General features: G+C 38.7%; 1 protein-coding gene across 5 annotated transcripts in view; it reads left to right on the forward strand.

Moving 5' to 3' along the window:
* Positions 1-16,319, forward strand: part of LOC120304222 (neurotrimin) — a 610,216-nt gene that overhangs the window by 583,306 nt on the left and 10,591 nt on the right. For 3 of the 5 annotated variants that reach the window (XM_039334537.1, XM_039334538.1, XM_039334541.1), the window contains 2 exons: positions 203-354; positions 11,895-11,930. In XM_039334537.1, coding sequence (XP_039190471.1) covers positions 203-354; positions 11,895-11,930 — 188 coding nt within the window. The remainder of the gene's footprint in view (positions 1-202; positions 355-11,894; positions 11,931-16,319) is intronic. The other 2 variants (XM_039334539.1, XM_039334540.1) reach the window with 1 other exon arrangement.

The following is a 16,319-nucleotide window of genomic DNA, read 5'->3' on the forward strand; positions in this document are numbered from 1 at the left end:
GTTCCAGTTTAAGCTTTGACCATTAGTCAACTAGATTCTTGTATTAGAAGTAGCAATAATAAACTCTTTTGTGCTTTGAACTCAACAAATGCTCTTGGTTATTTGGGCCTGACAACTGTGTTAATAAATGAAATATGTGTGTCTGTATCTTTGAGGTTTTGCTTGTATGTGTGTGCCTAACATTGTAACTCCTATGTTTCAGGCTTCTTGAAGGACAGAAAGGGCTGAAAGTGGAAAATAAGGCCTTCTTCTCCCGTCTTACTTTCTTCAATGTGTCTGAACAAGACTATGGAAATTATACTTGTGTTGCCTACAACCAACTAGGAAACACTAATGCTAGCATTATTCTCTATGGTAAGTAACAAATAAGTTGATGGATTCAGCTGGCACCGGGATTCATAGAACTGTAGAATAATGTTGGAAGAGGCCCCTTAGGTCATTCCCTCTTTGTGATAGGAATCCAAATTAAAACATACATGACAGATGGGTCTCTAGTTGAATATACCCATGGAAGGAAAGTTCAACGTCATTCTGTGTAATTGGCTCAATCGTCAAATTATAAGTGAAGGGAAGAATAGGTAAATCAAAGAAGGACCAATTTATATGGAATGCTATATAAAATCAGAACAGATCAAGACACAAATCCATGTAATAAATTATGAGACTGGTCAACACTTAATAACTTCCCTCTTATCATCTTACACTTAACCTGGTGAGGATAACTATATATTTACTTCATTATTTCTGCAGTTTACACTCTGACATAAAATCTCAGTAGCTTTGTCAATGTAGGGCTTGTAGTAAATACAATTCTGAAATACCAAATGAGTCCTCCAGCATACAGAGTGTAGGAATAAAGCAGCCTCTTGATGGGACAAAATCAGTTTGTAGACCACTCCTTCCTTTAGACATTTTTGCAATATCACAGATATATAGATAATGACTTCACCATCCCATTTTTTTTTTCCAAATCATCATATACTCCATCCTCTTTCTCACTGATTTTAGAACTTTTATTATGGTTGTGCAGATATCTCCCAAGAAGTAACCATTAGATTGTTATATTATATTGATATCTTATCAGTGTGTTTGTAGCAGTTGAACAGTGTCTTCATTCAAGTCTTTTCTTTCATCCCAAAATAGCCTGCAGGGATTTTATTATGAGGATAAAATTAGGAGGAACGCTGGCTGAGCAGCTTTGAATTCTCCTAAGAAAAGGCAGGACGTAAATGCAACAAAAGAACCATTTTTTTTTTCTTCTGCATTGTTTCTGAACATCCGGCCTAAAAAAAGAATCTCTCAGTTTGCCTTGATTTTTTTTCCCTCTGGAAGTAGCACACAAGGATGTTCTCCAGTTTCAAAGTGAAAGTTGCAGGACTAATTTTAGTAAAAACAAAAACAAAAACAAAAAAAAAAAAACAGTTTTGGTTACTGGAATTGTTCTTCCTTTCCATTCAATGAAAAAGAAGAGTATGACGAAAGAAATCTGATTCCATGGGCTACTACACATATAAAATAGCTGAAAATATAACCTGAACCTATGGACCATCTGCAATCAAGCCAATGTCGGAAACTGTTGCTTGCCAATCTGACACCATGAATGAGAAGGAAGCTGCTTCATAGATATCATCTAAAACAGGGGTGTCCAACCTTGGCAACTTTTTTTTATTGAAAATTTTTTAAAATTTTTTTACAAAAAACAGAAAACAACAATACAACAACAAAAAAAACAAAACTAAACAAAACAATACAACCCTCCCCCAACCTTCCCCAAACCACCCACGCCCTCCCCCCCCAGAGCTTCCCAGAGCAGAATATAGGCTTAATTAAAAAAGTTAAAAAGATTATATATATATATAAAAAAATTAACAATAATATATATATATATATATATATATATATATATATATATATATATATATATATATATATATAAAAGTTATAAAAAAGCTAAATGATATTTTATATCCAATTTAAATTGTATAAACTTTATCCATTTATCCCAAACAGCAAAAAATTTCTCTTGCGATTGTTCTTTTAAGAAAGCCAAAATCTTTGCCATTTCCGCCAAGTAGGATACTTTAAAAAACCACTCCTGCAAAGTAGGCAAAGATTCCTTCTTCCAGTATTGTCCTACTAGCAACCTTGCGGCTGTGATCAAATTCAACATCAATATAACCTCCTTTGCATCACAATCAGTAACTATACCTAACAAAAATAGTTGTGGAGTAAATTTTACCCTCTTTCTAAAAATTCTCTGAATATTCTACCATATCTTAATCCAAAAAGCTTTTTCATAGTTATTCTTAAACAGTTTTGCATTAGATACAGATAAAATAACCCCCAAATATTTTACCTTATTAACAATTTCAAAACCAGTCAAATTAGCCAGAATCTATTTATCCCGAATAGTCATATTTTTGGGTAGTATTTTAGTCTTATTATCGTTGATCTTAAAACCCGAAACCAATCCATATTGATAAATCAACTGTAATAACTTTACTACAGAATAAATAGGTTGAGACAAAGTAACCACCAAGTCATCTGCAAAAGCTCTCAACTTATATTCTTTTTTGTTAACTTCTATTCCTTTTATTTCCTGCGACCCTCGAATTTTGATCAACAAGATTTCCAATGTTAAAACAAACAATAACGGCGACAATGGACATCCCTGTCTAGTACCTTTCTCTATTGTAAAAACCTCTGACAAACCCCCATTAACAATAAGTTGTGCCGTTTGTTTTTGATATATCGCAGTAAAAGCTTGTAATATTTTTTCACCAAAATTCATCTCTTCAATTGCTCGTAGCATAAAATACCAATTCAGTTGATCAAAAGCTTTTTCAGCGTCTAAAAATATCAACCCTGCAGGAATTTGGTTATTCTTATCTAAATATTCTAGTAAATTAATAATTTGTCTAGCATTATTTTTCATATATCTACCAGTTATAAAACCAGATTGGTCCTTATGTATGAGGTGGTGCACAACCCTCATAAGCCTATTAGCTAAAATTTTTGCAAAAATCTTATAATCAACATTTAAAAGAGATATAGGTCTATAATCAACCTTGGCAACTTTAAGAGCTGTAGAGCTGTAGACTTCAATTCCCAGAATTCCCTAGCCAGCAATTCTGGGAGTTGACGTCCACATGTCTTAAAGTTGCTAATTTCTAATCTAAAGACTCAAGAGCGTTTTTTTTTTTTTTCTTTTTTAACTGTTCTCTGTTCTGGATTTAGCTGGTCTTTTCAACTTATACCAAAACCCTTCCTCCCCTAGTCTCTCTTTGTAAAGTACCAAGCTGTGTGCTTAAAAAAGGATCTTGTAGCTTTATATCATGGATGAAATGTTTCCGTTAATGATAACATCAACAAATCCATTTAAGGACATAGGACATTGTGTTTTCCCCCCACCTCCCACCCCCAACTTTTCTCTCCTGGAAAGATTATTTCCATAATGTGAATTCTTCACCTTTTTGATAGTTCTACTCTGGACATCTCATTTCTACCAGGTATTTCCAACCTCAGTTCTAGAATTAGGTCTTGCAAAATTCCTTTCTTCCAGGCTTAGAAGACCAAGCATAGATACTAACAGCAAGGAATATCAAATCTTGATGTCTTCTCAAAAATAAAAGCAAAAACCTCACCAAGCCTTTCCTGGTATTGCCACGCTGAAGCACCATCTGTTAAGTGAGGCGTTTGAGAATAAACAACTGAAGCATCTCCACAATTCCAGGCGGGCTTCCAAGTTGTGCTTTCTATTACCGTATATTCCGGCGTATAAGACGACTGGGCGTATAAGACGACCCCCAACTTTTCCAGTTAAAATATAGAGTTTGGGCTATACTCGCCGTATAAGACTACCCCTCTTTCAACGCACACCAAATAAAAATTAAAAAACATCAGATTTGATTTCAATATGGTAATTTTAATTCAAATGCTTATGGCATAAAGGTACTTAGCAGGAAAACTGTCACTTATAAACATAAGGCTGTTTGTCATCAAACATGTAAACATAAAACAGTGCAAGTGATTAAACTTTTCCTAATTCACTCTAAAGCTGAAAGGAAGGATAAGACAATAAACCCATGGGAGCTGCCATGCTATTTGTTTTCTAAGCTGTCAACCAAACTGGAACTGATGATGATAGGAGGAAGATAACAAACAATAGAGAGAGCAAGTGCCGGGCAAGTCCCTGGCGAGTCAGCAACGCCCATCATAACTGCAAGCTATTTTTATAGGTTTTGCTGGCATAATACTTTCCCTTTAAAAGCCTTTAAAATCATCCTGTTCATCATCTGATATCATAAAAATATCAATGACATCTTGTGATACATTTGCAAGGCAGTCATCGTATGGATCGAATTCCGTATCAGATGGTGTGGTCTCAGCTTCGGCTTCCTCTTCATCTTGCCACAAGTAGTCGTCCTCCATACCATCTAATGAATTTGATATGCCACACTTCTTGAAAGACTTGATTATTGTTTCTGCATCAATATCATTCCAGGCTTTTATGACAAACTTGCACAAAACATCCAATTGTGGAGCACGCATGTTTCCTCCTTTTGTGAATGACTTTTCGCCACTAACCATCCATTCATTCCACTGTTCTCGAATGCGATCTTTAAATGGCTTGTTTAGGCATACATCCAGTGGCTGTACTAACGATGTTAATCCTGCAGGAATAACTGCCACATCTGTGTTTAGTCTTGCAAGCTTTTGCTTGGTGCTGGGAGTTAAATGAGCCCTGAACATATCCCACACCAGTAGACTACGTTTTTGAATAAGTCCACCTGGTCGCCTGCTCCATACATTATCAAGCCATAGCTTTACCCCTTCTTCATCCATCCAGCCTTTTTCATTCACATGTACAAAACAACCAACAGGGAACTTGAGTTTTGGCATTGTTTTTCTTTTAAAAATAATCATTGGTCTCAGTTTGGCACCATCAGCTGTGCATGCTAGTACCACTGTAAAACTGGACTTCTCATGTCCTGTTGTTTTAATTAAAATTGTTTTTTCACCTTTCTGATGGACAGTTTTATTTCCAACCATATCAAAATTCATTGGAGTTTCATCCATATTTCCAATACTACTTAATGCATAGCCATGTTTAATGCGCTGTTGTATTATGTATTGATGGAAACTAATTACTTTGCTATCAAGATCTGCAGGTAATTTTTGTGCAATTTTCGTCTTTTGCCTCAGTACCATATTATGCCTTTCCAAGAATCTAGTACACCAGGATGCAGTGGCCTTAAATCTGTTGCTGTGATCTGGGTTAGATTTGGCCCACTGAAGTGCAAACAAACGTATTTTATTTCGTGTCACTACATAACCGTTTTGGCGATGCTCATTCACCATGTCTGCTACATGTTTTTCAAGTTCTGGCCAATGTGGGGTGCCTCTTCTTAATGCACACTTACCCCTTGGCATACTCTTTAATGCTTTTTCATTTGCCTTCCAGTCCCGAACCATCTTTTCTGTTACTCCATATTGTCTTGCAGCAGCGCAGTTATTATGTTCCATGGCAAAGTTTACAACTTTAAGTTTGAAACTGGCTTCATATTTCCTTCTTCTTGCTGGTGGAGCCATGATAGGGTCTTGACTATTGGACATTTGTATACTGTACTGTATGTATTGGTGCTGTACTGTATGAACTGGTACAGATACTGGTGCTGTACTGTATGTACCCAGTATACAACAACCAGCCAATCACAGCAAGCGATGAACCTTAGCTGGTTGTTGTATACAAAGCCTGCTTGGATTGGGTGGATCAGCTCTCCCTGCCTGCCCAACCCTTCCTGTCATCTTATAGGCCAGGGGTAGGCAACCTTGGCTCTTTTATGACTCATGGACTTCAACTTCCAGAATTCCTGAGCCAGCTATGCTGGCTCAGGAATTCTGGGAGTTGAAGTCCATGAGTCATAAAAGAGCCAAGGTTGCCTACTCCTGTATAGGCCCTAGGGAAAAAATGGACAAGCTAATTCCATGAGGGAGGGGGAAAGGGAGCACAGTTTCTGAGTTCTCATTGGCCACCTGTAAGTCCAAATGAGTAGCTCAGGGTGTGTGCGTGCACATGTAGGCATGCGTGTGACTCCCTGGGTCCCTTCCATTGCCCTCCCCCCAGTAGCAAGCTTTGGCTTGGAGCAAACAGGCTGCACACAGGGATCTCCTCCTCTCAGTCTTCCACCCTGCGAATACTCCACAGCCTCTCCAAGCTGAGTGAGCAGAAAGCCTGCCTGTTTTTCAAAGGCTCTGCCTTGTCAATCGCACACACACCTTGATGAAAATTGCCCTGCCTGCAAAAGGACTTCTCAGCAGTTTTTTAAAGCAACACTACCAAGAATGAAATTGGAGACAGCCAGAATGTTTAGGGAAGAAGGAAAGGAAGCAGTTAATAAGCTAAGTAAGAAAGGCATTCGCCCTTCGAAAACTTGCATTTCCATAAATGTGATAAGTTGCCCCCTTTTCAGGTAATGGGGGGGGGAGTAAATGCTTTCCTTTTAATTTGTTATTAAAACTCAGTGCACTACAGTACTTATAGATGGGAGCCAGATTGACCAGCCAGGATCTGTCATAAATAACACCACAAATGCACCATGCAAGTTTATTTAGGCAGGGGGGGGGAGAAACTGCTTGCATAAGCTCGGGCAAAAGGATTGTGTAGCTGTTTTCTGTCCCCACTCCATTCCTGCTTCTTAACTCCGAGAGGAATTTAGCTGACACCCCTCCCCTTCCAGACCCATAAGCTCCGCCTCCCCCAAGCTACTCTCACCGGCAGTGAGAGGTAAACGCTGAAAAGCTTGCATGAAGAAGCACTGAAAAGTGCCTCGAATGGACGCAGATGCTTAGGTTTGTTTTCATTATATAAAAAAACCACCCTACAATTCTTTTCCCCCCTTCCCCATTACATGGGCCATCCCTTTCTACTTCCTTTGAATGAATTAATCAGGGGATGGCCACTACCAATCCGCAGTTCTGGAGGGGTGGGCAAGGAATTGGGATGCAAAAGGGAGGGAAGAAGAGAGGAGACGGTTTGCAATGTAGCATTATAGAATGGGGATTAAACCTCCAGGAAATCTTACCGTCACAACAGCCAGATAATGCCTATCGTACTCTCAGAGATATCTTTAGTTGATCGGCTGGTTTTAATAATAACCCTAGGACTCTTTTTGAGTGAGAGAGAGGGGGGGGGGAAGAGAAAACTTGCTGAGTAATATTTTTCCGGCGTATAAGACGACCCCCCACTTTTGCGAAGATTTTAAGTGTTTAGAAAGTCGTCTTATACGCCGGAATATACGGTACTTCAATATAAAATAATAATAATAATAAAAAATTGACTACAACAAAGGAAGGTGGGGAAGAACTCTGAAGCCTTACCTAGAAACCATTTTCTCCACAAGCCGGAGCTCTGATTAAAGTGATTGATCCATCTGACACCACTCACAGCCAGAGACAGCTCTAATTGCTTGTCTTATTTGTTATGTTTCTTCGTGTTAGAAAACAAGCATGGTTGTTCACTGTTCATGCCCACTAGAAGCTGGGGTAAGCAAATCCTCCAGAGCCTTGTTTCTTTTGGCTTTCACGTGATCTCGTTAGACTTCTTGTCCAGAATTCTGAGGTTTTTTATCTATTGACTATTCCAAAATAGGCTTTTATATAGAGCTTGAGATTCGCCACAAGGAACATAAATGGTCCAAAAGCTTTGTCCATAAAGATGACAACATCGTTCTTGGCAAACGAGATTCACAAGAACAAGGAAGGGATAGGGTACAAGATGGGACCAAAAGAGCTGTGGTGATGGTGGTGACGATCATGATCATGATGATGATGATGATGATCATCATCATGATCTCCATTCAAATATTTCTGGCTCTTGGTAATTCTATGGGCTGGGTCTCTCCACACCTTCCGATGTTGCACAACTTCTGTGAGTTTTTCTATGTTCTGGCTGGTGGTCAGCTCTGATGATATCCAGCCACTGTGTTCTTGGGTTTCCTTTTATCACTAACTCTTCCAAGCATAACCCCAGACATTTCACTAGAAGGCAAAATCACAAAAGAGCTGTAATGTCCCTCTATTCTGATCAAGGAAGATGTAGTCACTTATCTAACATAATCAACATTCCTATTAAGAATGTGACAAAAATAGTTTAAAAACCTTCTTGATCATCTACATGATGCAAGATTTACTCATGTCTTACATCCCTGTCTATGTATCTTTATAGCAGCTGATATGAACATGGAAAACTATTCTTTATTGAACTACCCAAGAATAATCAGATTGACCATCCATTCCAATTATTGTATCTTAACACTTATTCTACCAGCGCAGTGTACTATACATTTCTTCTTGCATTCAAAATTCCTTCTGAATGCCTACATTAGATTTTCTTGGAGTGTCCTTCAGGACTATTATCTGTGTTTTGACCAAATGTGGTTATTTGGCAACTGAATGAAAGTCATAAAATTGGCTTTGGGAAGTTACTAATAGAAGGAAACTGGTGGTCAAAGGGAATCAATGCAATTGCTTCCAGTTGGTGATGAATAAGATGCAGTATTAAATATTTTGGGTTGGTCTTAAACAACACAAGCAGACAGAAGGAGAGGAAGCAATTGGAAATATCTGCAGTGGAGTGAAACCATGCAAACAATGGGATAGTGTACCCATCTGTACATTAGGAGCTAAAATGATGTAGAATGCTGATTAGTTAACTCCTGATGACTTCTATCCCATCCCATCATCATAGAGTTGTACCATACAGCCTTGCAAAAATTGTGGGACCAAACATACTTCCAGGATGAGTGGCATTAGTCATCTAATGTTATTCCTAGTTAGAAAGTGCCAATTCTTAGTTCATCAATCGTTATTGGTTTCAATTTAGACTTCCCTGATTTAAAAATTGGGGTTAGATTTTTCTTTCTTAGAGCAGAGATAAAGTTTGTAATGGCTTTTTCATCAATCTTCCCGCTGCTTTGGGAAAAGACGGTCACCACTCAAATGCAGATGGAGAAGACCTTGTAGAGAGAAGTTAAAGCAAGCATAGACCCTTCCTATTGCATCTGGGATTCATGCAGTAAGGGATAGGTGGAGTCCAGGGATCATCCCATAGGTCCCACAAATAACCACACTAATGGCAACAGGCAATGAGAGGGTTGGACAAAACTTTGCACCAGCATTTGGACCAGGATAGACAGATTTGGACTCTGATTTACAGGTGATCCCATTATTCATTTTAATGAATGAATATATAGAATCTGTTTCTGGAGCATGTTCCAAACTAAAATAGTCATCATTATGTAACTATGATGGTCCATTTTTAAAAAAAAATATCTATTATATAAAAGTTGACTGTTTGGACTGTTTCTGTAAAATATCAGGGACATAAAAGGCCTTCTGAAACACGGAGCAGTAATTCAGTAATTGTATCAGTTGAACAGATATATGTTAACTGAATGCTCTATAGAGAAAATATACATTATTGTCTAAAGAGAGTGGGCAGCTGTACTATGGGCTTTGAGCAATTGTGGATCAGCCCATGACTATAGGGAAGATGTTCTCCTGAGAACATGCTTTCAAATGTAGGAGTCTGTAATGTGTGTTCTCATGGCCAGCTAAAACTTATCCAGGGATCCCAAAGAGATCAGAAGAATTCATATGGATTATCAACTAAGCCACAAAAAAAAGGAACGTTTATGTAAAATGCGAAGCCTTAAGTCATGATTTAGAACCATAGTAGGTCAGTCATGCAAGATCCTAAGACATCTTAGTTTGGTGGGTAAACTCTTAACTTAAGGACAACACTTTTCAAGAGAATGCTTTATGATACTTCAGGTATGTGTTTTTTCTGGGCACCCCAGATAGTATACTTGTTTTATTGCCTGTTTCTGGATCCTGTCTCTACCTACTTCTGCTTTTATCTACTTTCACATCTTACAAACACACAATGTATCTTACCAGTTCCTTTTCTGACTAAATCAGTAGTGTAGAGAGCATTGTGACTCTCTTTCTTACAGTTGTTTAAATTACCCCCAATTGACTTGATATCTATTTGTGAACTGAAAAGAGTTCTATCCTGGTCTAGCACAGTGGACAAAATTTGGTCCCCTGTCCACAGTCTGACAATTAAAGCATACCACCATGCCTTTTATATTGTCCTGGTTTAATCTTGGTGTAGAAATTATTCTTTCTCTCTTTACCAGTTTTGCGCAACACCTGTTAACTACATGTAACATAAAGATTTGCTGAAATGGAATAGAGTCTTGTATCCTTTATTCATTTTTATTGACCAAGCAGTTGTGGTCCTAAGCAATGAATAATGCATTGCTTGAGAAGTAATATAATTTAGGTTGGAATTATAAAAGAAGCTAAGCAGAATTGATCTGTGAAAAAGAGGGGGATCATGTTGTGAGCCAGAGATGAAAGGGAGCTCCCCCCCCCACCTTCAGCTCCCAACATTACCAGGTTCCCTGGGAGTTATAGCTCAAAAACATCTGGAGGGATGAGACTTCCTCACAGTCAAGCCAAGCAGACCTAAACTGAAATTCTACCTTAGTCATGAACTTAATACCATAGGTGATTTCACTGAAGTAATTTGAGCCAATCTTACAGAAACGTGTTATGGATTATTGAGACAACAAAGAGGCAATCAAAACACAAAGCAATCAAGGCAATTGCCATGAATGCAAAAGCATAGAAACAGTTTTGTCATTTTGCCACCCATTGTAGACCTAGCAATGTGATCCTCTTGTTCTTTAGCAAGGGACTCACAACAAGAGAGATCCAGCAAAGCCTAACTTGCAGAGAGCCCAGTAATGAAAGACAAGATGCATCAAAATCGGGTTCTGACGCTAAAGTTTGGAATGAAACATTATATCAGAAAACTCTGTGGGGTGTTTGGGTGGTAAGGAGTCAAAATCTGCATTAGTCAGATTATTAAGTAGAGCTTTTATTTTATCTTGATGCCTTCAGTGTACAGGGATTCTTCAGTTAACATGTTAAGATTCTTCAGAAGCCCAGCTAGATTCTTCAGTTAATCATCTTTCTTGTGGCTGTTACTTCTTTTCCTCCTTCTCATCCTCAGCTAATTATCAGGTCTGTGATGATGGTGGTTATGATGATGGTGTTGGTGGATTCTGGTTCTTATTTTGGAATTTAATTATCTTTAGGCTTTAGCTTCTACCGTAGACTTCTTTCCTAGCAACCAAGTTATTGTTGCAAAGAGCTGGAAAATGGCAGGCTGCCTCTTGTTTGAAACTCCTTGCTTTTCTAGTGCCACTTCTCGCATTGAGGAGGAAATAAGAAACAGTGAGGAGGCAGGCTCAGGAGGCAATAAATGAAGAAAACAATGGCCTCCAGAAATTTTAAATAATGAATTCTCTATTAAGCTTTTCGTTTCTTGGAAGGAGAAGGGGCAAAGAACTATTTTTTATCTTTGGAGATGCTTCCAGTTGATGGTTTTCTTCTCAAGTTAGCTTCTTCTTACTGGGTTGACAGCTCATCAGATCTATAATCTGTGGTCATCTTCAAAATAGCCAACAAACTTGAAGGATAACAGCAAGAAATCCAAGAACATTTTATGTGTGGTCCTAGAGGTTAGAGTTAGAGCATTTTTTTTTTTTTTTTTGCAAGGCTGGCATTATGAATTACATTTCATGGAGTCATTGTCTATTCCTACTTTCTATGCTTCATTGTCGAACAGCACTTGGCATTTTTTTTTACTTTCCCATCCATTTCAGAGTCCGCCTTCTCTCCTTCTCTCCACATCCTCCTCCTTCATTTCATTTCTTCCTTATACAGCCTGTTTTGTGGAGTGCTAATTATGAAGCAATATATTTATTTTCCTTTTTTATCTTCATTTTTTTTCTCTTCTATTGTTTCCTTGCCTGGTTTAGAAATAAGTGAGCCCACAAGCTCAACCTTGTTCCAAGGTCAGTATTGTCTTGCTGTATGTCACATCTGCTCGGCCTCCCTTTATTACAATTCCCCTCCCCTCCCCTCCCCTTTGATACACATTGCCTGTTCCCCTGTTCAATTTGCATGGAGGACTGTACTACTTCCTGCTCGAGGGGGGTGTCAAGAGAGGGTACAGTGTGGTATTGGTCTCCTTGTCTCCTATCGTGTCATGTCTGGTCAGCGGTTGAGAGCTACGATATCCAGTTTGAGATCTCCTTGTAAAGATTGGATGAAAAGTCCCTTTCAAGGATCTAAGGTCATAAAGACTCTGACCCTTTCTCTCTTCCCTCTCCCACCCACCAAATAAAAATAATTCTGGGAATTGTCCCATTACCCAGATGGACTAAAACTAACATAAAGTCAATGAATTACCACTATCAATTAATCAACGGAACAGCTTGCCTCTCAAGAGTTTTCATTGTTCCATCATTAGAGGTTTTGAAGAAAAGACTGGACAACCATTTGTCCAGGAAGGTATGAGGATGCCTACCTTGGGCAGGGGAGTTGGACTAGAAGATCTCCAAGGTCCCTTCCAGCCCTATGACCCTATCATTTAAAGAGACTACTTCATTGATATACTTTTCAAGGTTGTCTCAAAAGTGTTTTTTTTTTTTTCCTCAAAAGGCAACTGGACTGTTTTGTTTTGCTTCTTATCCAAGAAGTTTCATCAGTTGTAACTGTGTCTTGGATGAGAAGCATCTTCTTTCTCATTTTTTTTAAAAAAACAACAACAGCCCATTTGCCTTTTGAAAAAGTACTTTTGAGGCAACTATACCCTGAATGACTGAGAATCTCCATAGACATATTTCAGGGTTCTTTTGAGAGAGCCACAGGTTGAAACCTCTGATAAAACCAGGTGAGATTTGCAGAGTAGACATGTCTAAGAATTATGCTGGTTGGAACATTTCCAACTTCTTATTCTTTCTGTTCTTAGAGAACTTCCTTGGTCAAGGTGGAGATTGACGTGTGTGTGTGTGTTGGGGAAAGACTTCAAACTTATTAGCTGGATTTGATTTTCTGGTTCCCCTTAAAGGAGCATGTGGAGGCCAGCATGTACACACCTAGACTTATTCTACTTGTAATGAATGTGTGTGAAGCTCTGTACCATTTCGAGTATGTTGTAAATATTCGTTGTGGTATTCCTGTGCCATCTGGGGTACTGAAGAGATCAGCTGCTCCCTCATCTGTGTCCTAGTAACAAAAACAAAGCAATGCCTTTGAAATAAATATTGAAAATGGAAAGAAATAGACAACACAGTTGTTGGCCTGATGAATAGAGGATGGGATTCAGTAGAAGGAGATGTGGGACTGGCTGGAAGGTGGTAGACATAGATGATAGGCAGAGACAGACATGACCTCTGGCAGAAAATCATGCTCAGATCTAAATGTTTAAAATGGTTGACTTTAAAGAAAAACAGAAGAAAACATTTACAGCTCAGGGATGAACTGTGGGGTCCCTGATGCCCTCCTGGTCTGGTGGTTTTCTTGTAGATATTTTATTATCCAGCTAGGTAACATCACCAGTGAATCACTTTAGAAGAACTCTTCCAAGCTCTTAGAAGAAACGAAGATGCTACCTAATTGGATAATGAAACATCTGCAAGAAAACAACAACAACAACAACAAAAAGTTAAACAGCAGAAATGCAGGTAATATGAGTCATCTTAGCCAGATCCTTATCCTATTTCTCTTCTTCTTCAGACCACCATTAGATCCCATCCTTGATTGTCAGAAAACAAATGTGGTTTGTCTGTCAGTCTGCATCCCTTAGCCCCTTTGCAGAAACAAATATTGATAGGCAGTTGCCTCATTCTGAAAGAAAAGAAAAAAAAAGAGCTGATTTATTAACTCGTTTTTCTTTCTTTCTTTCTGTTTCTTTTTTTTTTCCTCCCTTCTGCATGGCTTCCTTATGTGTCTCCTCATGCTCCCTACATTCTGCCATGTAAGTATCCCTGGCATCTATTCCAGATATTATGATTTGGATGGGAAATGGGTGTTCAAAGGCTTAAAGCAGGGGTCCTCAAACTTGGCCACTTTAAGACTTGTGGACTTATAATAATAGTAGTAAAGTTGGAAGGGACCTTGGAGGTCATCTAGTCCAACCCCCTGCTCAGGCAGGAAACCCTATACCATTTCAGACAAATGGCTGTCCAGTCTCTTCTTAAAAACTTCCAGTATTGGAGCATTCACTGCTTCTGGAAGCAGGTTGTTCCACTGGTTAATTGTTCTAACTGTCAGGAAATTTCTCCTTAGTTCTAGGTTGCTTCTCTCTTTGGTTAGTTTTCATCCTTTGCTTCTTGTCCTGCCTTCAGGTCCTTTGGAGAATAGCTTGACTCCCTCTTCTTTATGGCAGCCCCTGAGATATTGGAATACTGCTATCATGTCCCCCCTTGTCCTTCTCTTCATTAAACTAGACATACCCAATTCTAGCAACCGTTCCTTATATGTTTTAGCCTCCAGTCCCCATGGCTGGTTGGGGGATTCTGTGAGTTGAAGTCCACAAGACTTAAAGTAGCCCTGTTTGAGGACCCCTGGATTAAAGGGAAGAGGGTGGTCAGAAAAGACTTGAGAAAGGGAAGCGACGGGACGAAAACGTTTTGCTGGATCATCCAAAGGAGGCATATTTTTGGGGGAATCAATTCATGCAAGGGTGGAGGGACCAAAATTCATTACAATTTTAGGTTTGGGCTTAGGTCTTAAATTTCTTTTTGCACAGGCTTCATCCTTATCCTTACACACTTCCCTTCTAGTTTAATGTGAAGATACCACTTACCTAACATGTCCAAGCCACATCTCAACCCCAAAATTTCTGTTGTTAAGGGAGATATTTGTTAAGTGAGCGTTGCCTCATTTTACGACCTTTCTTGCCAGAGTCGTTAAGGGAATCACTGAGGTTGATAATTAGTCACCCAATCGTTAAGTGAATCCTGTTCCCCCATTGACTTTGCTCGCAAAAGAAGGTCACAAAAAAGGATCACGTAACCCTGGGACACTGCAGCAGTCATAAATATGAATCGGTTGCCAAGCCTTCAAATTTTGATCACCTGATCAAAATTTGCAGGTGGTTGGACTAGAAGACCTCAAAGGTCCCTTCCAACTCTATTATTATAATTATTGATCTTATTATTGTTGTTGTTAATTGTTATTGTTATTATTATCATTAATCATGAGGATGCCACAAAAGGTTGTAACTGTGAAAAATGGTCCCAAGGCAAATTTTCCGTGCTGTTGTAACTTTGAACGGTCACTAAACGAATTGTTGTAAGTTAAAGAGTACCTGCAATTGTCCAGTTCATTCCCATCACTCCAGAAGATTAGATAGCTATCAAAAAAAAATGCATCCTGCCCAAAAGACAGAATGCCCCCCATCCACTTTTAACTGCTTTAAAAGGATAATAGAAGAAAACAAACTGATTCTACTTACAGTGTCGAAAGTCCCTCCTCACCATATGTACATATATTTTCAACAGCCATTCAACTCTATCTTAAAATGTGTCTTCTTGTTCAGATTTTAATATGGTCCTGCATGAAATATGAAGAACATAGGCAGAGGGTCAGATTTATCTTTTTTAATTCCCAATTTTGAGCTGTTTTCCCTATGTCCTGAAATGTTTGTTGAGAAGCGTGTTGTTGAGTATAAGTTACAAATGTAAGTTTGTGTAGAGACTTAATTGGCAGAGAGATCTGTCCTAACCCCCATTAGAAAGCTCTAAATGTTGATAGTCCCAATGAACTTCAACATTATTTTGTCGTGTTTTTAAACAATGGCTGGATATTGCCTTTATTGGGTTACCGTTGTATTATTGCATTTTTCTTAATAAAATATGCATCAGCTTGTGTTCCCTGGTGGATAGAAAAGCAATTTCTAAATACATCTAAATCATAATAGAGTGAAAGATGCAAACTGTGTATGCTTGGTTTCCGTGATTGGTTCTATAAATCTGCAAGCTAAACCACAGTGCAAGTAGAATCAAATATGGAACAGGAGGGAGTATTCTTTTGATCCCCAGGTAGGGCCCCAGAGTAAGTACATTCCCCAGAGCCCAATGCCCAGAAACTGATAGGTTAAATGCCTGAAACTCATTCTGATTTAACTTGGACTGCCTTCCTTCCACTATTCATTCATCACATTTAATAATCGGAGTTCTCTTGGAAGAGAAGTGTTTTTAAAGCTTTTCAAATATCATAACCCTAATCACACAATAAAAAGAAGGCCATGCAGATCCCTTGCAGAATGCTCACTAGTGTGATCCATCTTGCCCATCTGAGCGGGCTTGGTCTTTTCCTGTCAGAGCATGCACAGTCTTATTGCACTGAGATAACCCAAGAGTAAACACAGTAGACAGTGGTTTGTATTAAATTGT

Source organism: Crotalus tigris, unplaced genomic scaffold, assembly GCF_016545835.1.
Source record: "Crotalus tigris isolate CLP2741 ecotype Arizona unplaced genomic scaffold, ASM1654583v1 scf7180000017631.5181431, whole genome shotgun sequence".
Taxonomy (NCBI): domain Eukaryota; kingdom Metazoa; phylum Chordata; class Lepidosauria; order Squamata; family Viperidae; genus Crotalus; species Crotalus tigris.